Genomic DNA, 23302 nt, shown 5'->3' on the forward strand with positions numbered 1-23302 from the left:
AGTTCTCCTTCTCAATCATACTATAACATATGTTAAATTGAAAATCAGGGCTATGCTAGAAATGTCTCACAAAGCTATAGTGAGGCCCAACTAAAAAGATCTTTTGTATCAGGAGCTGTTTCTACAGTCATCCTGTTTGGTAACAGCTGGAATTGGCTAAAGTTACATTGAAAAATCCTATGCAAACTATAACATGCTTTCAGGTAACATAAAAAGAAATCCTATTGTAGAAATATAATGTTTGCAGGGCTTAGGCAGGAGTATTAAGATCAACCTCAAGAAAGTAAGGGTGGAAATCATCTCATTTAACTTCAGATGCCCAAAGTGTAGACATAACGGCCTGTGCTGGGTGTCCTTGGGAATATTAAGAGTCAATTTGAGAGAAAAATTGAATGAGTTTATGAATTTTTATCTTCCCAACATCATAATACAAACATGGCATTGCAAGTAGACCTGGACTCTTAATGAGATCCCACTGTAAGTGATTCAGTTTAATCAGAGTAATTTAAAGGAAGTATTTAATCTGTATTGAAGATCTATCAGCATTACATTTTAGCCTGCAATAGTATTACAAACAACAGTTAATCCACATCTCTCTGAGGTCATTCATGGTAAAATGCTTTATCAGGGCAACCCATCTAGCCAACCTGCCAATTCAATCATCTTGCCTTCTTTGTTGTTGATTTTCCCAAAGTGCCTGAGGAACTCACAGTGTATTAGGTTCATTTGAAATATTTCTTTCCTAATGCAATTGCAAGGACATTAGCAAAGACAGCTTCTACATATCTTGTATCTGAAAGCAGGTTTTAGCAGACAATAAAAAGGAAAGCGTGTGCCATATGTTGGAAAATGGAATAAGTAATAAGGAATCACATTAATAAAACTGAGCAGCTGAACAAAATTTCATCATCCTTAGCCCCCTTTCATCCTAAGATCGTGATCAAAGAAAATGTTAAATGGCCATAGTAACATTTGTAGAACTGATAGTGTGGGAGCTTACAGCACTGCAGATGAGCTCACTTCACAAGGAGTTCCCAGAGTAGTTCAGCTGTAGGAGTTTTTAAGAGAAGAATCCTGTTTGTTTTCACACAAGAATGTTCTCTCTCTCCCTGTACCCCTCCAACACCCACCTTTCAAAGATAAAAGGTGCTTTGGGTGCTTCTCTGGGTGCTTGATAGTAGGCCTTGCATAGACATAACATGTTTATAAGACTCTTAGAGTTTTTACCTAATTCATTAATTATTATTCAGTGCTTAAGTGCATCTTCAGAAGCATTCATCATATGAGGACCTGTTTTGAGGGTATATGAAGGCTGAGGAGCAGTACAAAGTATTTCCAAACTGCTTATAGTTCTCCAGGTGAAAGGCAGAACCCAGTATCTCAGGCAGAATTCCCAGACATTCAGCTGTCTGAATGGTTCCTCATCTGTACATGGTCTGTTGAAATGTACCAGACTGAATCAAGATTAAATCAGGATTTCACTCCAAAAAAGGTTATAATCACAAATCTCACAGCAGGATGTTCTCTGATCCATCTCTTTCTCAGTGTCTGATGCAGTTTCTGCCTTGTTTAACAGAAAAGGAATGTAAAATAAAGTGTGTTGCCTGGTTAGTTACAGGTGTAGGCTAGATTGCGATGTCTGGTAACCAGGATTTATTTGTTTGTCACTAGACCATTTTGGAAGATGTGAATAACATAAAAAATCTCATATGGTGCATTCAGTTCTTATTTTAGGGGAAGAACATATCTCACTTAATGAAAAAGGCTTGAAGAACTCAGCATATTTGCAATACACGACATAGTACCCTGCAAACCCAGCTCTAAGAGGAAGGGCAATTAAAGCAGTTATTACTACTCCTTCCATGCAACTTCTTGGAAGTTTTAAGGGCAGGGTTTCTTTGGAAGTGTATGCCAGTTGATAGCATGTAATTTTTGATTGCTCATTAAGATGGTTATTAAGCATCTTGAAGTACAGGCTTTCATTTTGTTTTCATGGTTATCAGTATGAAACGTTCTTTGTCAAGTACCAGCTGTCCCAAGGCTAAGCTTCATTCCAACAGAGAACTTCCTTGCAAGAATCTCCATCTCTTTTCTTCAAAGGAAGCTTTTTTCAGAGTTGGTTTTCATGGTATGAGTTTTCTCAAGTAAATCAATTTAAAACATTAATTTGGAGATGGCATCTTTTTCTTCCAGCCCAACTTTTAAGTAAATAAATGAATCACTGAAGATATGATCAAATTCTAAATACCTTGCTATTACTTACTATGTCAAGGACAGTTGTGCTTTTATTTTCCTAATGTCAAATACTGTTAAATACATATATATATATATATATGTATCAATTGAGAAAAATATGCAGTTTGAGCTTACAAAATGAGGGTAGGGAATAAGCAATGCTTCTATCCACTATAACTCACAGCAGATCCAGTGTCTTCCTGGAAAACTACAGCTGCATCTATTAGGCTTACAGCTGTATATATATTCAGCATAGGGAAATCTGATGGCATATCAGAAGCAACCTTGGATCATTCTAGTGGGCATAAATTCACCCATTCTGCTTTTCCTTGGTGTAGGTCACCTGCGCTCTTATTCCTTCTTTCTTCTCCTCATCCCTGAATGGCCTCCAAGGCAGATATGTATAAAACAGCGCTTCTTCTAGCTTACCCTTTCTTTGCAATACCTTATTCAAGAAGTAGAGAGAAATGAGGGTTTCTTCACATCAAGAAATTCAGGGGCTGTGATTGCACTGTGATTCCTCCTAATCTTCAACTTCTTGGAATACCAAGACCTTTTTCCTCTCACTATATACATGGCTGTTTCTGAGAATAATGCCTATTGTTGGTCAGCAAACCATGCAGATGCAAGATGATGGTAGAGCAAGGAATACTCTTTGCTTCTCTGTCCCCAGCCCTAAAAGGAGAGACATTTTGTGATAATACACCACTCCTTTAAATATGTATATATGTATATTATATTACACATGACCTAAGTCAATGGAACGGGTGTTTTTGTACCTGCGGATCTAATCATAAGAGGTCTTGAGAGCAGCTCTTCCACCAGTTTTATAACCAGTGTAGTTTGAAAGCCTTTTTCTGCTTTGTAGGACTGTTCTAGCTAGAACACAGTTCTAGCTAGAGACCATAGCTAGTGCCATTGCATTGCTGTGTGATGAATATATCTTAAGTTTGTTTGTCAGCAGTGTTGTGTTCCATCTCTCCCTGTCACCAGCCTCCAAAAATTGCAAACTCAATTCAGAGTAAATTCCACCTTATAGATGAGTGAGTAGGAAGCAGCTTAGCAGCAGGGAGTGTGTGCTTTACTTTTGAACATAAGAAGTGGTTGTAATTTATAAACTATAGCTGTAGCTGAGAAATCCAGTAACCCTTTAATCTCAAATTATTCATGGTTTTCTTTTACTTTTAGTAGACTTCTATTTTATTTTTCCTTTTTTTTTTTCTTTCACCTGAGACTCAGGAGGGTTTTCCCACTGCTGCATCATTCGGCATGTGATAGGATAAGGGGATATTGGTTTCAGAACAGTGCTTTATGAGGGTTTTTTTAATGGCATTTAGGATGTGTATCCTGTCAGATCTATTTGAATAATTCCTAAAAGACTAGTAGAATTTGACCTTTGCCGCCAGTAATTATCATTGTCCTTGAAATTAACATGACGAATCTCTATTTGCAATTTCTTTTTAATTGATTATAATTGTGGTTTTTAAAGATTCACTTGATGGTATTTGTACCCACATGCATCCATGAGAATTTCCTGAAAAGAAAATTTGCAGAATTAAATCCTCTTAAAATGATTTTTGTACAACAAGATAATTGTGCTTGTTCATTATCCGTACTACAAGGGCACACATCTTATGGGCTTATAGCCATTTGATTCTTATTATAGGTTCAGTTATGGTTCACTTAAATATACTGCTAGACTTTTTTTTCTTGCAGTGCATTTTAATGATATCTGCTTTCAAATATACAAACTGTGCTTTGAAATATAAATGAGTTATGAACAAAGAAGTATCACTAGATGTACTGTGTATGCTAAGGCAAGCCGTTAAGATGGATGCCAGGAAAGAGATATGCCCACTTCTAGGAAATTTTCAATTGACATTTTCCAGAGATGGCTAATATAATTGTATTTTTGTGCAACAATTAGGAGGGAATTACGATAGTTCTTTCGACGCGGAGAAGGGAGTGGGCACTATTGTCATTGCAAAGCCCTTGGATGCAGAGCAGAGGTCAATATATAATATGACTGTGGAAGTCACCGATGGAACAAACATTGCCACGACTCAGGTAGAATATCACATTCCTTTCTTGGCAAGTTTTTCATTTGTTAGTGGAACGTATATGCTATAAAAATTCATAATTTTGCCATTCAAATAAAACTTCATCCTTTGAGGCCACTGTTAACTAATGGAAGGGATATTTTTCAAAGCCTTTCCTTCTGGTTGTGAAGAATTGATGTCGAAGGTTTCAAAGTGTTATTTCTCCTTTTGTCCCCTTTGTGCTCATGTGAAAGCGATTTGCCTTTCTCCAGCTGAAGGAGTCCCTAGCACAGACGGTAAAGCTTAGATTTTGACAATTGTACCACCCCATAATGGTCCAAAGTACAATAGTGCTTCTGTGGGATTGGGGAATATTGCTATTGATTGTATTAAATGGAGTTTATACCTCTTATCCTCCTACGACCCAAATGTGGGACACAGGATCAATTGTTCAGAGAAGAAATTGTTCTGAGGCAAAACTTAAAATTCAGAGGATCTCTCCTTTTAGTATCACTGCTTGCAATTACATTGTCTTCAGGGGAACAGCCCCTGTGAACCCTGTAAAATTAGGCTTGCTTATCAGCCTCAGTGCCTTTGAGCAATTAAAAAGTCAGGTCAGATAAATGTGAAGAGCTGGGATAATGCTGGCTCTGACACATCATTGTCAGAGAGACCCTGATGTGGAGCCTGGCTATCTGTTCAGTGGGAACCAGTCTGGTCCTGACTCAGGGGAGCGGGCCTGTGCAGTCCAGGTGGCACTAGGGAGTCTCCAAAGAGTAAAATCCTTCAATATGAGGTGGAGTTGAAGGGGTTTGGATTTGCTAGGGCGTGGAATCCTACATCTGAATTAGTGCCCAAGTGTAAAGTATGCCTAGATGATACTTGACACGTAGGGAAAAACACATACTGGTAGAGGACACCTGTGTGCAGCCTCAAATCCCAGATTAAATGTGGTTTATAGAGGAAATGAGAAAAATATAGGTCTGTGATGTTATTTGCTTCTTTATAATACAGAAGGAAAGCCTGGACATTTTTTATGCTTGCATACATCCATGCACATGCAGATGCTTCTGTTTCACTTTGCCTTTTTGCTCAAATGGCTCAGGTGTAAATCTCTACTAGTGAGTCACAACAGCAGCTTTCCTACAAGACTGTTAAGCATTGAGTGCTTCCTCAGTCTGAATTCCTTTGAAATTTCCTTTGAAAATTCCTTTATCCCTATTCCCTGAATTCCCTGAGTATTCCTATCTGATAATTTCTCCTGATAATCCATTCCTGATAAGAAAATATCCATTGATAGTAAGTTAGGTGGTGGGAAATATGCTATTTTCCCTGTTAGCTTCAGTAATTAATTGCATCTCTGCTAAAAGCATCCCTTATTTTTAATTTGATTATATCTGCCTATATTTCCTGTTATGATTTTCTCTACTCAATTAAATAGCTCTTTAAAAAAACAGTATTTGCTGTCCAGGAAGGCACTTACTCAGAATAGTCAAATCACCTCCCTGTCTTCTGGAAGCCAAGTGAAGGAGAATGATTGACCTCTTCATGTTCCCTTTCTATAAGGCATTTTCTTCAGCCCTTGAGTAGTTCTTTTGTTTTGCTTTGGTTTTTAATCTTGGTGGTACTCTCAGTCCACATCTCAGAAATGTGGTGTTGAATCCGTAACATTTCTTTTCTTTATTGCAAACATATCAGCCAAACAAATATTAAAAAGCACAGAGTATTTCAAACATGACAGCTACAACTAAATGTTCTTCTTGTGGATATTATGTTTATTGTTTTTGGTGCTTTTGATTTAATAAATTGACCCCCATGACAGTCTTCAAAGCCTATTTTGATGAAAATCCTACATTTTTAATTAAAACATATGGTAAAAACACATTTCAGTACAGCTGTTGCATTCTAAAAGAAGCGTAAGCATTCTCTGTAACTGTGATGTGACCCTATTTAAAAATGTAAGATTGTAATTTAAGATTGCATTAGGTTCGCATTGATGGGTACAGACCCTCTTTCCTCCACCTCCTTCTTTCCTTGTGGATACTGTTCAAGTTTTTAATTGTGGCCTAGACAACATCTGAGAATATGTTTCTTTTTGGTCTTCCCAATGGAGATTTCAAAAGTGATCATTATCTCAAAGCTACCAGAAGTATGGCCTGCCTAATTATCTCTTCCTTTTACAGAACTTTCATACTGTATTTTTGATGGTATTTGGAGTCTTTGGTTACCTTATTAATTTTTATTCCTTTTTAGAACAGTGATTAAAAAATCAAACCGATAGGTTAAGTAAAACGTGTCATAGAGTCAAAAAAGCATGTACTGATGGCTCTCAGTAGACTTGCTCTGAGTTTTGATAAAATGCATTGTAAGTATTGTGTCTCATGCACATAGTACCACCTGCATTTTTAACTATCACTGCAAGAAGATATGGTAGAAAAGGAAATGAGTAGAAAGCAAATGTATAAATTCATCCCTGTGTATAGCAATAAAATAATATAAAGCCTCCCTCAAAGTGCGATAGTTTGTTATGAAACAGCTGATCATTGCCATGCCAAATGGAATAGTCTTGGTTTTTATTCCATCCCACCTGTTTCCCTTTATTTCTTCCTGGGTTTTTGTCTGTTACACAGTTGGAGGTGGTAAAATGCAGCGTAAAAATGCCAAAGATTTTTTGCTTCGGTAACAGGATTCCTGGCACAGACTTGCAGAAGTTTCATCAGCAATATTTCTGCATGCCTCAGACTGATGAACTGCTCACTTCCTTCTTGCCTTACTGTGCACATGGTTCAGTAGCCTACCGTGAGAGGAAGGAAATCGTTGTGATGTAAAATTTACATCTGTTGTATTAGTGGTGAAAAGAGCATCACAAATATTTAAAACAAATAAAACAACACAGTTCCTCTGTGACTGAAAGCCTGTTTGGTTTGGGCATGATCAGGAGTTCAGAAAGGAATCTCCAAAGTAAGAACCCAAGCACTAGGACTTGTTGAGATACTGCCACTCACCATGCTGGACCACCCCGTGGAGCCCCAGCCATGATGGGGAGGGATGGAGGGGGCAAAAGACAAAGAAATATTAGCTCCTTTGATTTATGTATTTGGAGGGTGGGTATAAAGCTTCTAGGAAAACTGCCTCCTGACTTAGCCAGGGAGAGCTTTAGTTTTTTCTCTTAGCTTAACTCATGATTGCCTAAGGCCGCATGGTAATTTATTAAAGGCTGAAGGCATACGTTGACTCTAAATCCTTATGAAACATGATTCCCACAGCTGCCAGGCAAGCTGTTGGCCTTGGGGAGTGGAGGGGGCTTCTGCATATAGAATCCTAGAATAATTAGGGTTGGAACCCTGATCCTCGCCACCATCACAAGGGACTTTTGCCCTTGTTTGAACATAAAAAGGACTTTCCCAGCAAGAAGTCAGTGTAAAGGCAGCTAAATACCTATTAATGACACAATTTTGACTAATTTTGACTGTGTAATGTAAGAGGTTTTCTTGAATATGAGTCAGGTTTGTCCCAGAGCCTCCTTTTTTTACTGAACAACTCAGATCCTTTGCATGCAAGCACAACATAGGACTTATTTCTTTGTAGTGCATACTATTGAGTTTAGAAAAAATACCCACAGAAGTAGGGTACAGTGGGGAGCAATCATCTACATGATGATAATTTTTCACTTCCATTGGGAATGTTGTACTAGCGGATAATTAATTTTTTAAGAATAGACTCCTGGAGTCATGGCATTAATATGAAAAAGACAGTTTTTCTTCTTGTTTATTTCCTCCTTCTTTCTCATCATCCTAACTGCAATAAAAAGGTGCTTTAAAACATGAAGGCTGATGTTTCCAAGCTAGAAGGCAAAAGATGCCTCAGTTTCACATACTGCAAAATCATCTCATATTTCCTGGTAGAGTGAACACTCAGAGAGGAACATGCGGTTCCCTCTGAGCTTTTGTTGATCAATACGTGTCACTTGTAGTACCTTCAGCTGGAGCCAACCAGGCTGGAAGAGCAGACTGGAGAAGTTACTGCTCATTGCTCCTTCTCTGTCTGTCTGTGGGCTTTCATTTATTCTGTGGCTCAGAACTGACCTTTAGCTGTGAGCTTCAGGATACCAAGCTTGGTCTCACCTTTTAAAGAACGCCTTTTCCTCATGAGATTGTTTCTTAACAAAAAGGAGCAGATAGATCACCCCAGGTGGTTCTTTTAAATGAATGGTAAAAAGCTTTTATTAAAGGACTGTGGCCAAAATGTAGAAAAGACATTAGAGCCTGCCAGAATAGGTTCTGGGCTGTGGATTATTCTAGGATGATCGAAGCACATGGGATTTAAATTCAATTTTCAGGTTTCCTTAGTTGAACATTTCCTCCAAACTAGAACCAACCCAATCCTTGAATCTTTTTCTGTCCCATACAGCAATCTCAGCACTGTCTTGCCTGTGAAAAGGAGAATTTCCCCCCATATTAATGTAACACAAGAGGCATGGTAAAGTATAAATAACAGGCCATGGAGGTTGATAGGAAAACTATTTGCATTTTTATGGTAAGGTTGGGGTTTGGAAGCAAGAAAAACCTGTCAGGAAGTAGCAAATAAAGCTGGGTGGTAACACTATTGAAAGCAATATTAAATCAAAATAGGTTTTCAAAATCTGCACAAAGGCGTAACCTGAGTTTAAGCAATTCAGGCTCTTAATAGATTGTACTACAACACTGTGCCCAGACCAAGCAATTAGCCAAGCAGATTCTTCCAGCTTCAAATGTCTGTAAAGCAGTTCCTGGCATTTATCCAGTTTTCACTCAAATAAGTTAGTGCCTAAACCAAAGGTATTTGTGATGGGCAACATTAAAAACAGCTTTGGAGAGACTTCCTGCATTAGGTTTTGTTCTGCTTTGATTTGATTGTATTTCTCTAGGCCTTTCACTTACTATTTTGAATGCAAAATCTTTGCTAATGCTCTGAGTGTTACTTTGCCTAATTTGTAAGCTTGGAGGCCCGTGAATCCTTTATTTAAAATTTCCTTTAACTGTGGGAAATAGGAAGTGAGCAGGGAGAAGCAGATCTTTTATAGCGGGGTGCTTGTTCGGACTATAAATTAGGCTCTGCACAATGGGAGCAGAAGGAGGCAAGGCTGCCTTTCTGAAGCCTGCAACGTGCAGGAAAAGATGCAAGCTTTCAAGGATAACCAGGCAGAGACTGCTTTGCTGCGTGTTTGCTTTATGAGTGTGGAAAAAATACTTACAAGCTAATGTTTGTCTATAAAAAGTTGTTTAGTCAGTAACCTTGCACAGTCCTCAGCACAGAGGAATCCCTACTTAGCAGCGACCAAATAGTAAACTTTCCCATTCATCACCTTCTGGAGATGTGTTGGAAAACTTTTAAAGCCTGTCTTTGATTTTACACAATGGCCATTGTCACAGCTTAACACCCCAGACACCTACACAGTAATAAAGGATATTTATGCAACACAGCTCATTCCTGCCATATCTTCCCTTTGGAAATAAATGAGAAGAAAGTATTAAATTACAAATACGCTGTGAGTCTTTGAGTTGCTTCAATATAATAGCACTTCATTTTGGGTCAAAGACATGCTACAGGCTGGCTAAAGCTTAAGGCTTCAAGAAGCAGAGTGCTGGTCCTTTTGAAGTCAGTGGGAAATTTGCCAGGAGTACCAAGATTTTATGCTTAAGTTTGGCAGCCGTTAAATGCATTTGAGTAACTTTCCTCATATTAATGATCTGGTGGCATTTGGCTTACTCTATTTTACATATGTTTGTAGGATCAGGTTTTCTATGAGCCTCGTGTTTGTGTCAGCGTGACATTTGTCTGTCATCAAAGGAAAAAGTTGACCCCCTCTTTTTAAGTAACACCTTACTAGAAATCATCTGGAGCAGGAAATCTGCATAGGAAGGTGGCATTTTAAAGTCATCTAATAAAATAGGGGTGGCTCAAAAATAAACCTAAAACATCTTCCCCAGCTTTGCCACTGTACTTCTCCTGTGGCTTTGGTAAGTGATTTAACCTTGCTGAAAGGGAGTGTTTTCCTGGGCAAAAGATGGGGATAATAATAGTCATTTACTCCTCAAAAATGTTGTAAGGATTGAAGGACTAGTATGTATTTTAAATGGCATTCAAGTTCCATTTTATTTTACCTGATTTTGTTTCAAGTAGCTCCCAAGACAGTTAAATTTTTAAAAACACAGAAGAGTTCCATTTTCTCCTTTTCTATAGCTTTTGGGTTTAGCTGAGCTCCATATAATCAGTATTCCCATATATAATCTAACTTTCTTTTCTTGCAAGGAAAATCCACCCCCCTCTGTTAAAAGAGAGACCATAATGTTAAAATTACAATTGACTCTTGGGAACTTTGAGGGACAGATGACAAAAATCAGAAATAAGCTTAACTGCTTTAATAGAAGAAATTGTGAATCAATAATGACCTCTTTATTCATTAGCATCTCTAACCCACCGTCTTCCATCTCCAGATGGAAGTGGCTGTTGAAATGCAGAGTATGTAATAAAATAATGCGTATTTCAACGTGGATCACTTGACAAATCATTAAAATACTGTCATCTCTGGGGAGGATGCTTGCCACTTTAACAGGCGCTTGAAGAGTTTTACAGTAGATATGAAGTGAAAGGAATTCAAAAAGGAGAGTAAAAAAGTTCTTTTCTGGAAACTATCAAAGCAATTTTAAGTGTGTAGTTCCCTCTAAGTCTGACAACCACAGTGCGTGAGGACCTCAATTTTGTTATCTTTTCCTCTTTCCATCCCTTCCACTTCCCAAGCACCAAATCATCCATATCTTTGAGTGTGTCTCAGGGCATTAGGTTATACCTTTTTCAGTAGGAGGAAATGCTGCTTTGTGAATCCACACTGTAATTTCCATAGCCCCACGGCTTACCCTTGGTCTCTGATGCTGATCCAGACCCACTTTACTTATTTTTTGCAGTCTAGTGAAGGCATAAATCATGGGGCTGAGGCTTGCACAGTCACTGTACAAACTTTGCTGTGGATAAAGCTTTATGCACTCCTCTGCTTTCCCAATTTGCCAGTGATCCCAAAACACATTAAATATAATGGGAAGTGAACCCCAGCACTGGGGTAATCACACATCACGCAAACAAACAGCACATCACCACTGTAGAGGACCTTTAAGTCACACTGTTGTGCATCTGTATATTTTATATTTCCTTACAGAATAGCTTGATCCTGCACACAGCAATGCTAAATTCACAAAGCAAGCCTGTCCTTCACACGTCATCTTGTGTATTCAAGGTAGTTTGTGCTGTACTAGCAGAATCAACAGAGTCAAGCATGCTTGGTATTTTCAATTGAATCCATTTGAAAAGTTTTTATTTCTATTAGACTATCTAAAGTGATACATGACGAAGTTTTAGGCCACTAACAAAAAATAAATAAGTTGTGTTGTTGTCTGTGTTAACAAGCAGTAAAATAATCCAGCCATGTTACAATAGTACATGGCAAGGACTGAGGGTATCAAAACTGGTAATCAGATTATCCGCAACTCATACTGCTTCAGTGTGTCTTCCTTATACCGACAAATGTGGTTCAGCACTGGCTCTGTGTCCCACTAGAGTAGAGTTTAAGTCTTTCATTTTTTCCTCAGGCTTTCTTTCATATATTACAACTCATTTCTTCACATATTTTTCCATGGCTTCGGCGCTTTTTTTCCCCTCAGTCAGATCAGAATCATGCCTTGATATATTGTATAGCAACAACAAAAATATAAAAAGCTATGTAACTATTCTTCATTATTACAGGTTCAGCAGTGTATATTTCCTCCCAGTTTTATTGCTATCTGTCCAAGTTTGAAGCATAACTTAATATAGGCTTTGCCCTGCTTCACTGTGGCATACCATAATCTGGTGAAAATTAAATCATATGGAATGCACAGTTGAAGTCCTCCACCATTTAACTTACAGAGCATTTTATTTCAGCTTTTAAACAGTTCCCAGGCTAGATCATTACAACTGCTGCTTAGAATTGCTCATGTTCCTTCTGGTAATGTGTTCTGCAAACACTTCCACAGATCATGGAAATCTAAAGTTTCATTTCTCTCCGAGGCCAACATCTGTTTGTGCAACATTACAGTAAAAGTATAACTGCATTTTTCTTCTTTTAAGAAAGCATGGGTGAACAGGGCTTGATCAAGCAAAGTCATAAAATAGTTGGTTAAAAAAGAAACAAGTACTTTATAGAAAAACAATGAAAATACCATGGCACATGGGTCATCTCCTCAGCTGAGGGAAGAGTCCTGTGCATGGCCTTTCCAATGTCATTCATTGGAATATTACTCATGTCAAAGTCTTTGAATAAAAATCGTTCCATTTCATTCACTATAAAATTATGTGTGTGCTTTCACGGGCCTATTCTGCAAAGATACTTTTTGTTTCCAGTGCTGAAAAAGAGGCAACTGCTTGCATTACGTATGATGTAGTTTGTCAAGGGGTTTCCTGCCACACTGCCCTAAGTAATCCATAGCATACAAAGTCTGGAAGGTAAATTCTCTCCAGGGAACGACTCCTCCAGTGGTGAAAAACACAAAGCCTGATCAGAGCCACACACATGTAATATTGCATAGTCACATGAGTTTTGAAAGGCAAAGATTGGAGAACAGGGATTCTTACTAGTTACCAGGGTCACATTGTGGTGTATTGAAGTGGGTGTAATAGGCAGTAACAGCGGCATCCTTGCTGCCTTTGCCTCTCCAATTTTCTGTAAGGATAAATACCGAGGTTTTATAGAAGCAAATGGCACTGTTCATTCGTTCACATTTTTAGTGGAAGTTCTACTGTTAAATTGCAACAGAAAGGAGGCAAATAGGTGTTCAAGGGGAAGGTGAATTAGTTGGCAATAAAGACAGCCATCACTGGCAAAGGAAGAGTAAGGATGAAACCATATAAATAATCCTTCCCAGTCACCAGTGCCCTGGGATTACCTGTACTTGGTGGTATGTATTGATCTGTGTGGGGTGGGCTTACGTGGTTGTGATGGCATGTCTCCTGCTCTTGCTTCATCAAGTGTCAAAGTTCATAACACAGCATAACCTGAAGTCTCCCCTGCTAGCACGACTTGACATTGCTAATATGTCCAGACACAACACACTGGGCAGCAAACAATCAGGATTTAGCCAAATCTTGATTGTATAAAAAGCAGATTTAACATTAAAAGGTTTCTTTTATGGCCTTATTAATAGTGAAGGGAAAAGGAAATCCCGTAATAGCTCTAAAAGTCTACTAGACCAGAGCAGTTACAATGGATGAGAAAACCTTTCCTATAACATTCCTGTAGGAATGTTTTCCAGTCTACAGATACTGAAAATATGGACTTCATCAGAGTCTGAGGAGGTCTTATAATTAGAAACATTTTGCCTCCAAAGTCATATCCTTCCTATTTCTTTTGATCTGAACAGTAAGCACTTAATATTAAATTATGTTTCTCAGTCTCACTATACAGCAGCATAACATCATCAGCCATCTAAAGTAACTTACATTTCTCTGGGTGCCTATTCAGTACTCTGACTAGCCTTTAATAACTTCAAATGTTTTTCTTTTATTAACTGTAGGTTCTTATAAAAGTGTTGGATAACAATGATAATGGCCCAGAATTCTCTCACCCAAGTTACGATGTCACCATTTCAGAGGACATCCTCCCTGATACTGAAATTCTGCAAATTGAAGCTATAGACAGAGATGAAAAGCATAAGCTGAGCTACACTATTCACAGCAGCATCGATACAGTCAGCATGAGAAAATTCAGAATTGATCCCAGCACTGGGGTACTCTATACTGCTGAGAGACTAGACCACGAAGCTCAAGATAAGCACATCCTTAACATCATGGTAAGAATGCAATATTCACTTAGCACAGACACAGCCACTACTGCTTCAGGTGCATATATGCTTTATGTCTTTGCACAAGCAAAGGACTCTTAGTGCAGTAAGTACTCATTAATTTCATCTTGCCTGCCCCGCTGTGTATTTACTTTACATTTTTAATTTGGGTTTTTTGGGAAACTTACTGTGACCTCGTTGCATGGAATATGATGTGATTTGCTGTCTCAAGGGAGAGCAAGCAGGAAATTATTTAATCTCTTGGCATCTGGTGCTCTCACTCAAGGTAATTTTCAGAGTTTCTAAAGTGAGGCTGAAAGTTATTTGAGAAGTTACTCATAGGGAGAAAACTGCTTTCTGGCCATAGAGAGTGGCGCAGCCTTTCTGGAAAGAAGCGTTGTTCGTAGTTTACTTTTATGGACTTATTTCAGTACATAAACTCTTCATATACAAAATAGCTTTCATCTACATTTTCAAATGTTTGGGTATGCAGAAAAAAAAATTATCACTTTTGTGCTCAGTCTGGACAAATTACAGAACATAAATCCATGTATTTTCAAGTGAAGATTGTGCATTATGGACTGGAGGGTAATAAAAAAAAAAGAGTCTGTGTTACATTAAACATTGTAATCCACTATTTAATCGCTTTAAGACACCTCCAGAGGAGATCTTTTTTTAGGAATAGCTCATTATGTGTTAGGTACAGGACCATCTTTGAGCAGGGACCCTAGAAATGTGAGATCCAGTGAGCAGCAATTGAGTGGGGGTCTTGGCTTGCAGAGTAACAAGCTGCCAGTCCTTTGCAAAGCAGGCTAAGAAATAAATATAACTGAATCATAGAGAGAAATAGATGGCAGAGGTCATTTCCTGATGCTTGGGTTTGTGCTCCACCTGATACAGCAGGTATTTTGTTCTATTGAAGAAGACCCAAACTTTTGGGGATCATGTTGGCAAGATTATCAGTATAGCGGTGCTGAGATATTTTGTATGGGATTGAGGGGGCTGGGGTAAATGATACCTCTGTTAGGAATATTCAGCACTTCTTGAAGTAATTCCTACTCTGTTCACTATTGGTATCATCTTCTTCAAAAAGGTATGTGCATATACAATGATGAATAAGTCTGTTGTCAGCTACAGGCACTGGACTGACACACAACTGATCACAGTGGATAGAATTGTTTGTGGCTCTTTAAAAGAAGGAACAATGAGTAAGGTTTTTTTTTCTCTGCTATAAAGCAGGGGATGGCAAGGCAAAGGCATGACCATTTAGCAAATATTAAGAAATATTTATAAATTTTCACTAGATGGATATCAAGTGTCTTATGCATTTGTTCTATAGGTCCGAGATCAAGAATTCCCTTACAGAAGAAACCTGGCCAGAGTCATCATAAATGTGGAAGACTCAAACGACCATAGTCCATACTTCACCAGCCCATTGTATGAAGCCTTAGTGTTTGAATCAGCAGCAGTTGGATCAGCAGTCTTGCAGGTCACAGCTTTGGACAAAGACAAAGGAGAAAACGCAGAGCTTATCTACACGATTGAAGCAGGTTAGAACAGAGGCTGAAAATGAGACTGTGCAACTGGGCAAAGGAGAAATCTTCCTGTTGGCTGTTTTGTTATTTTGAAGCTACTATACCCAAACCCTACCAGAATAGAATCTCATTCGCATTCACTAGATGGCTGCAGAGCCTTTTACCGCTAAGTCATTGCTTCAGAACAATCACAGGTGATAGTTATTGAAAGCTATAGCAGTGACTTCTTCTCAGGTTGCTGGCTTCAGTCCAGTACACAGTGGACCCTCCATAATTAAATGCCACCACAGCTGGTATATCCTGGCATCTTTGCCAATATTCAGATCAGAGCAACATAGAGATTAAGGCCAGGGCTATGCTAAACACTTCAATCAGAACAGCCATAGCATTTTAATGGAGTAAGGTGTCTTGAAATTAAGGGAGGTCATGGTGATACCAGCTTAAACTCGCTTTTGTTGTTAAGCTCTGGGTATTTACATTCAGCACATAATCTGTACCGAAAAGCTTTCTTCTGCAAGTGCAATAGCATAGCCATAAGAAATTTGCATTATCTCTGCCACACATGCAAATGAATGTAACTTTCTCTAGCATGTATGGATCTGAAGTTAAGAGTTATCTCTGAGATAAACCATTAACATATGTACATGGTGTCTGGAAAAGAGAGAAGGAAGTAGAAATTTGTAACCTTTGTTAACAAATCTGCAGTCTCATATACTGTAGACTGTCTCCATATTAATCAGATCACAAGCCTTTCCTCAAGCATTAGGCTCTTGTCCTACAGTATCATTATTTATCCCTATATTATTTTAAAGACTTGTCAGTGGGATGGTTTAGGTCGATTACAAACAGGCTAAATGACAAAAAATGAGTAATGAAACAAGAATATCTGCATCATCTCATATTGATTTAACTTCCTATATTTCAAGCTTACACCTTAAGTTAAGCCAAAGTAATATATATAGAATCTAACAGAAGACCTGAAGAAATTTTTTGTCATTATCCTTTATGTTCTGAGGAAGTAGAGTCCATTAAGCACACCAGGAGGTGAAGTCTTTTACATCTAAAAGTGCTGAACTGAACTTGCACCTTTGTGGTCCTGTAAAGACCTTAGCACTACAAAACAAGTGTTTCCCTTGTGCACTGCATTTGGTTTTACCAGTTATTTCTCAGTATTCTCCAGTGGCTTTTAACTTAGATCAGGGGAAATTTTACACGTGACTATGCAGGACAACACTGTGCCTTACAGAACAGATTCAGAGCAGATCAGATCAGGTTCCTGGTGGAATGCTTTTCAAGACTGTTCCCAGCTTTTTCTTGACACCTTATTACTATTACGGGCTCCAACCCAATTACCTATAGGTGCCACCACAATGTAGAGAGCAACCTGACATGCTAGAAGTATGGCTCCTGTATACTGTTAATAGAATCATGCATGGTGCACACAGAAAATATGGTGATTAGAAAGGATGCTTTAGCTATTAGATAGTCCTTTTTAATCTATATTTTTTTCTCATTTCTAGAGGCTCTCTCTTCCATTACAGCCTGTTTCTGTTTCATCATGAGCTCTCCCTGCAGTGTCAGGCTTCAAACTTCCATTTACTGTGAGCCACACATTCCCCCAGTCTCATTATCCACATGTATTCCAATCCCAGATTCATAAAAATTCAGTCTTCTGCTGCTGTAGTTTCTATGATCCATAAAACCTGCAGTTGAGGATACTGATTTTAACTGCAGCATTCAGATTGTACACAGGCCTTTTATTCAAGGGAATTGCTTACATCACCTTACGTATGAAGGAAACAACTGGTAAAGAAAGCAGCTTTTGTGTAATTTCAGAAGAAATCCCTTAAGAAGAACCAGCTCTGGCCTTACATGAGGCATTCAGTGGCTAAAAATCATTTGCATTAGCATACACTGACAAAATAACTGCAGCAACATTTGTAGTGTCTGTAAATATGGCAGATACTGTGATCTATATGAGAGGCTGTAGCTCTGGCAGAGTCTCAGCTCCTCAGTGAATAGCACAATCTTTGTTTTAGTTAGTAAACTTTACTGATATGAAAGGATGGATATAAATAGAAAAGCATTACCAGTCATATACTGAACTACATGCAGTAGTATGTAGCTTAAGTTAGCCTCCGAGCCCAGAATTTGCAGCGTATAGTGAATTATATCTTAAAAATAGTTTGCATTTAGGTTTCCGTGTATTTGGTATTCCAGTTACGATTGTCACAGTTGGTACGTACAGAGCACAGCACCTGTAACAATTACCATTAAAAGAAATCTCTTGTTTATCAACAGTTACCTGAGTTGTATTTCTCTCCAGGTCATGAACGGATGCTTAACTGTAGATTGGAAGCAGTTCTAGATTTTAAAATGTAAATTACAGTAGCAAGAACACGTTATAATTATTGGAATCACTGTAACTCAATACATGCTGATTGTATTTAGAATCAAATTCAGAGAAAGAGTCTGTATGCTTATACATGCTGTAGATACATGCAGCATCTTATATGTTATGCAGGCACACAACGAACTAGTAAAATACAGATTGCCTAATAAAGGTGATCTCTAATTTCAGGATAAGGATGCATATCAAAACTTTTGAATCTGTCTTGCTGAAGAAGAGGCTGGCAAAAAGAGTGTAAAGAAAAAAAGACCCCAAACAAGTTCCATGATCCAGACTCACTGTTTTCACCTTTATGCACTCAGTGATATCCCTGTTTTAATGTTATAACAAACACATGACATTTTCTGCTAAATCTCATTCATCCTCCTCAGAGATCATGTGATAAACCTTTGTGCCACAAGATACTTGAATCTTTTTCTATGCTATTTGCTCTGGTTTATTTTTCTAAATGCCACTTTAACCTTCTTATATTCAGTTCTTTGAGTCTTGAACTACTGTAATCTTCTCTACAGTTGCTTAATATCCACTTCAATTAAGAGCCTGAGTTGTTAACCATTTGTCATGTAATTGGCTTGTTAGCTTCTGATCTAGTTTCTTTGCCTTAGGTGTACATGTATTTGACTAATTCCTGTAATTTAGGAATGTTTTTTCCCACTTCAGTAGGAAAAATGTACATGCAGCAGCTGCTCAGATGTTGATATTCAGAATCAAGATACAGATAGCAGCACCTGAGATTCTGAAGTTTTAAACACCTATACCATGTGCTGAGTTACTTGATTTTCAGAAAAGAAGGCTGGAAGGGCCTTGGCCTTGTGTTGGGCTTTTGTTGTCCTTTTCTTTTTTTTTTTCATTAACTGCCTTTGACAAATTGCAACTAATTGCTCCTTGTTCAAAATACCAACAAGTGCATCGTATTTTATTTCTAATTTGCTTCCAATATTTGTGTTTTAGGAAATACAGGAAACACCTTCAAGATTGAACCAGTTTTAGGGATCATCACACTAATGAAGGAGCCAGACTTAACCACAATGGGACAGTTTGTTTTGTCTGTTAAAGTGGCTGATCAAGGTTCTCCACCGCTATCTGCAACAGCAATCGTGCGGATATCTGTGACAATGGCAGATAATTCCCACCCCAAGTTCACTCTCAAAGAATACCAAGCAGAGGTTAATGAAAATGTGGATATCGGTACTTCTGTCATCTCTCTTTCTGCAATCAGTCAGTCCACGTTAGTTTATGAGGTTAAAGATGGGAATGTGGATGGAGTCTTCACTATAAACCCATATTCCGGAGTGATCACCAGTCAAAAGGCCCTTGATTATGAACGTTCTTCTTTCTATCAGCTCATCGTACAGGCAACAAATATGGCAGGCATGGCATCAAATGCCACTGTGAACATTCAGATTGTGGATGAAAATGATTACGCACCAGTTTTTCTCTTCTCTCAGTATTCAGGCAGCATAAGTGAAGCTGCTCCTGTGAATAGCATAGTCCGGAGTGCAAGTAACAGTCCCCTTGTAATACGTGCCACTGATGCTGACAGCAACCATAATGCTTTGCTTGTCTACCAGATTGTTGAATCTACTGCAAAAAAGTATTTCACTGTAGATTCCAGCACAGGTGCAATCAGAACAATTGCAAATTTAGATCATGAAACAATAGCCCACTTCCACTTCCACGTGCATGTCAGAGACAGTGGGAATCCCCAGCTTACGGCAGAGAGCCCAGTTGAAGTGACCATTGAGGTAACTGATGTTAATGACAACCCACCAGTCTTCAGCCAGGCTGTATTTGAGACAGTCTTGCTCCTGCCCACATATGTTGGTGTTGAGGTTCTCAAAGTCAAGGCTACAGACCCAGATTCAGAGATCCCTCCTGAACTAACATACAGCCTAATTGAAGGCAATGTGGAACATTTTTTAATTGATTCAACCACAGGGGTACTCACCATCAAAAACAATAGTCTCTCCAAAGACCATTATATGCTAATAGTAAGAGTATCTGATGGGAAATTTTACAGCACTGCTATGGTGACAATAATGGTCAAAGAAGCCATGGATAGTGGGCTACATTTCATGCAGAATTTTTATTCCACTTCTATCTCAGAAAACAGTACCAATATCACAAAGGTTGCTGTGGTGAATGCTGTTGGTAACCGCCTCAATGAGCCTTTGAAATACAGTATATTAAACCCAGGCAACAAGTTTAGAATAAAGTCCACCTCAGGAGTCATTCAGACAACTGGCATCCCCTTTGATCGAGAGGAACAAGAGCTATATGAGCTGGTGGTGGAAGCAAGCCGTGAACTGGATCACCTTCGTGTAGCTCGAGTGGTGGTGAGGGTTTACATTGAGGACATAAATGACAATGCCCCGGTGTTCATAGGGCTTCCATACTATGCTGCTGTGCAAGTCGATGCTGAGCCTGGTACCATGATATATAGAGTGACAGCTATTGATAAAGATAAGGGTGAAAATGGTGAGGTGTCATATCTTCTGAAGGAAGACTATGGACATTTTGAAATTGATAGAGAATCTGGTAGTGTCACTTTAAAAGAAGCCTTCAATTCTGATTTGTCTAACATAGAGTATGTGGTTGTCATTCTTGCAAAAGATGGAGGTAACCCGTCATTGTCTGCTTCAGTAGAGCTCCCCATTACTATTGTGAACAAAGCAATGCCTGTATTTGACAAGCCTTTCTATACAGCTTCCGTGAATGAAGATGTAGAAATGCACACACCAATTTTAAGTATAAATGCAACCAGTCCAGAAGGCCAGGGTATAATTTATATAATTGTCGATGGAGATCCCTACAACCAGTTTAATATCGACTTTGATACTGGAGTTCTTAGTGTCATCAGCCCACTGGACTATGAAATAAATTCTCTCTTCAAGCTGATGGTGCGAGCCAGTGATGCCCTCACTGGTGCTCGAGCTGAGGTCACTGTGGACTTGATCATTAATGATGTTAACGATAATCCTCCAGTTTTCGATCAGACAGCTTATAATGCTACTTTGTCTGAAGCATCTTTGATTGGGACTCCTGTACTGCAAGTTGTTGCTACTGATGCTGACTCTGAGAATAACAAAATTGTGCAGTATCAGATAGTCCAGGACACCTTTAACAGCACAGATTATTTCCATATCGACAGCAGCAGCGGCCTAATTCTGACCGCCCGCATGCTGGATCATGAACTCATACAGCAGTGCACCTTGAAAGTCCGAGCAACTGATAATGGGTTCCCACCACTAAGCAGCGAAGTTCTTGTTAGTATCTCAATTACAGATATGAATGACAACCCTCCAGTTTTTAACCAGTTAATATATGAATCGTATGTGAGTGAACTGGCACCTCGGGGTCATTTTGTGACTTGTGTCCAAGCCTCTGATGCTGACAGCTCTGATTTTGACAGACTGGAGTACAGCATTCTATCAGGAAATGATCGGACCAGTTTTATTATGGACAGCAAGAGTGGCATTATCACCCTTTCCAACCATCGCAAACAGAGAATGGAGGCCATGTACAGTTTAAATGTCTCTGTGTCGGATGGGCTGTTCACTAGCACAGCTCAGGTGCACATACAGATCCTTGGGGCCAACCTCTACAGTCCTGTCTTTTCACAGAGTGTTTATGTTGCTGAGGTCAGAGAAAATGCTGCTCCTGGAACTAAGGTAATCCATGTGAAGGCAACAGATGGGGATTCAGGTGTATATGGCCAGATAAGCTACTCCATAATAAACGACTTTGCCAAGGACCGATTTTTAGTTGATAGCAATGGACAGATTATGACAACTGAGAGGTTAGACCGGGAAAACCCACTGGAAAGTGATATTGGTATATTTTTGAGAGCCCTCGATGGAGGTGGCAGGACTACGTTTTGTACTGTGAGAGTCATAGTAGTGGATGAAAATGACAATGCTCCTCAATTTATGACGGTCGAATACAGAGCAAGTGTCAAAGCAGATGTTGGGAAAGGTTACTTGGTGACCCAAGTGCAAGCAGTAGATTCAGATGATGGAGCGAATTCCAGAATTACCTATTCTCTGTATAGTGAAGCCTCTGTTTCAGTAGCTGATCTGCTTGAAATAGATCCAGATAATGGATGGATGGTCACCAAGGGTAGCTTTAACCAGCTGAAAAACACAGTTCTGTCATTCTTTGTCAAAGCAGTTGATGGTGGCATTCCTGTAAAGCATTCCCTCATTCCTGTCTACATCCATGTTTTACCCCCAGAAACTATTTTGCCTTCCTTTTCTCAACCCCAGTATTCTTTTACCATAGCAGAAGACACCCTCATAGGTAGTACTGTTGACATTCTGCATGTGGTGCCTAATCAAGGTGCTTTGTATAGCACAGTTAATGGTGAGCTGACTGAAAACAACAGAGATGGGGTTTTCATCATAGAACAGGACACAGGGCTCATAAAACTGGATAAGAGACTTGACCACGAGACAAATTCTGCTTTTCACTTCAAAGTCGCAGCCACCATTCAATTAGACAGAGTAGACATTGTGTTGACTGTGGATGTGGAGGTTAAGGTGTTGGATGTAAATGACAACAAGCCCATGTTTGAAACCTCTAGCTATGATGCTATAATAATGGAAGGGATGCCTATAGGAACAAAACTCATGCAAGTTAAAGCTGTTGATGCAGACTCAAGTGCCAATGGGCAGGTCACCTATACGCTTGCAGTGGAATCGGAGGTGGAGAAGATCACAGAAGCATTCACCATTGATAGCAACAGTGGCTGGATCAGCACATTGAAGGATCTGGACCACGAAAAGGATCCTGCTTTCACCTTTGCAGTGGTGGCCTCAGATCTGGGGGAAGCTTTATCCTTGTCATCAACCACCTTGGTCTCAGTTACTGTGACAGACATAAATGATAACGCACCCATCTTTGAGCACGATGTGTACAGGGGGTCAGTGAAGGAGAGTGACCCTCCAGGGGAAGTCGTGGCTGTTCTTAGCACCTGGGATGAAGACACATCTGATGTCAACCGGCAGGTTAGCTACCATATTACAGGTAAGAAGCCACTTGCATGCTTTCTTCCCAAAACAAGCTTTCCTGAAGAACTGTGCCTGTGTCCAGTTTTAGGTGAACATTTAGAAGGGTTTCAGCTAAATTATCACTGTAAATCAGAGAATTGCATATCTCTCTGATGTATTTCATTTATTTATCTATTTTTAATTTGGACAGAATGTGCAGCAACTTGCAAGGCTAAAAAGAGGGAAT

At 39.1% G+C, this 23302-nt stretch overlaps 1 protein-coding gene across 9 annotated transcripts in view; it reads left to right on the forward strand.

Moving 5' to 3' along the window:
• The window catches only part of FAT3 (FAT atypical cadherin 3), a 407707-nt gene that overhangs the window by 307714 nt on the left and 76691 nt on the right, over window positions 1-23302 (forward strand). For all 9 annotated transcript variants that reach the window (XM_057422587.1, XM_057422594.1, XM_057422585.1 and 6 more), the window contains 4 exons: window positions 4163-4302; window positions 13856-14131; window positions 15462-15672; window positions 19019-23092. In XM_057422587.1, the coding sequence (XP_057278570.1) occupies window positions 4163-4302; window positions 13856-14131; window positions 15462-15672; window positions 19019-23092 (4701 nt within the window). The remainder of the gene's footprint in view (window positions 1-4162; window positions 4303-13855; window positions 14132-15461; window positions 15673-19018; window positions 23093-23302) is intronic.

Source organism: Pezoporus wallicus, unplaced genomic scaffold (assembly GCF_028554395.1).
Source record: "Pezoporus wallicus isolate ANWC-B61680 ecotype Strahan unplaced genomic scaffold, APGP_CSIRO_Pwel_v1 contig_8388, whole genome shotgun sequence".
NCBI classification, from domain to species: domain Eukaryota; kingdom Metazoa; phylum Chordata; class Aves; order Psittaciformes; family Psittacidae; genus Pezoporus; species Pezoporus wallicus.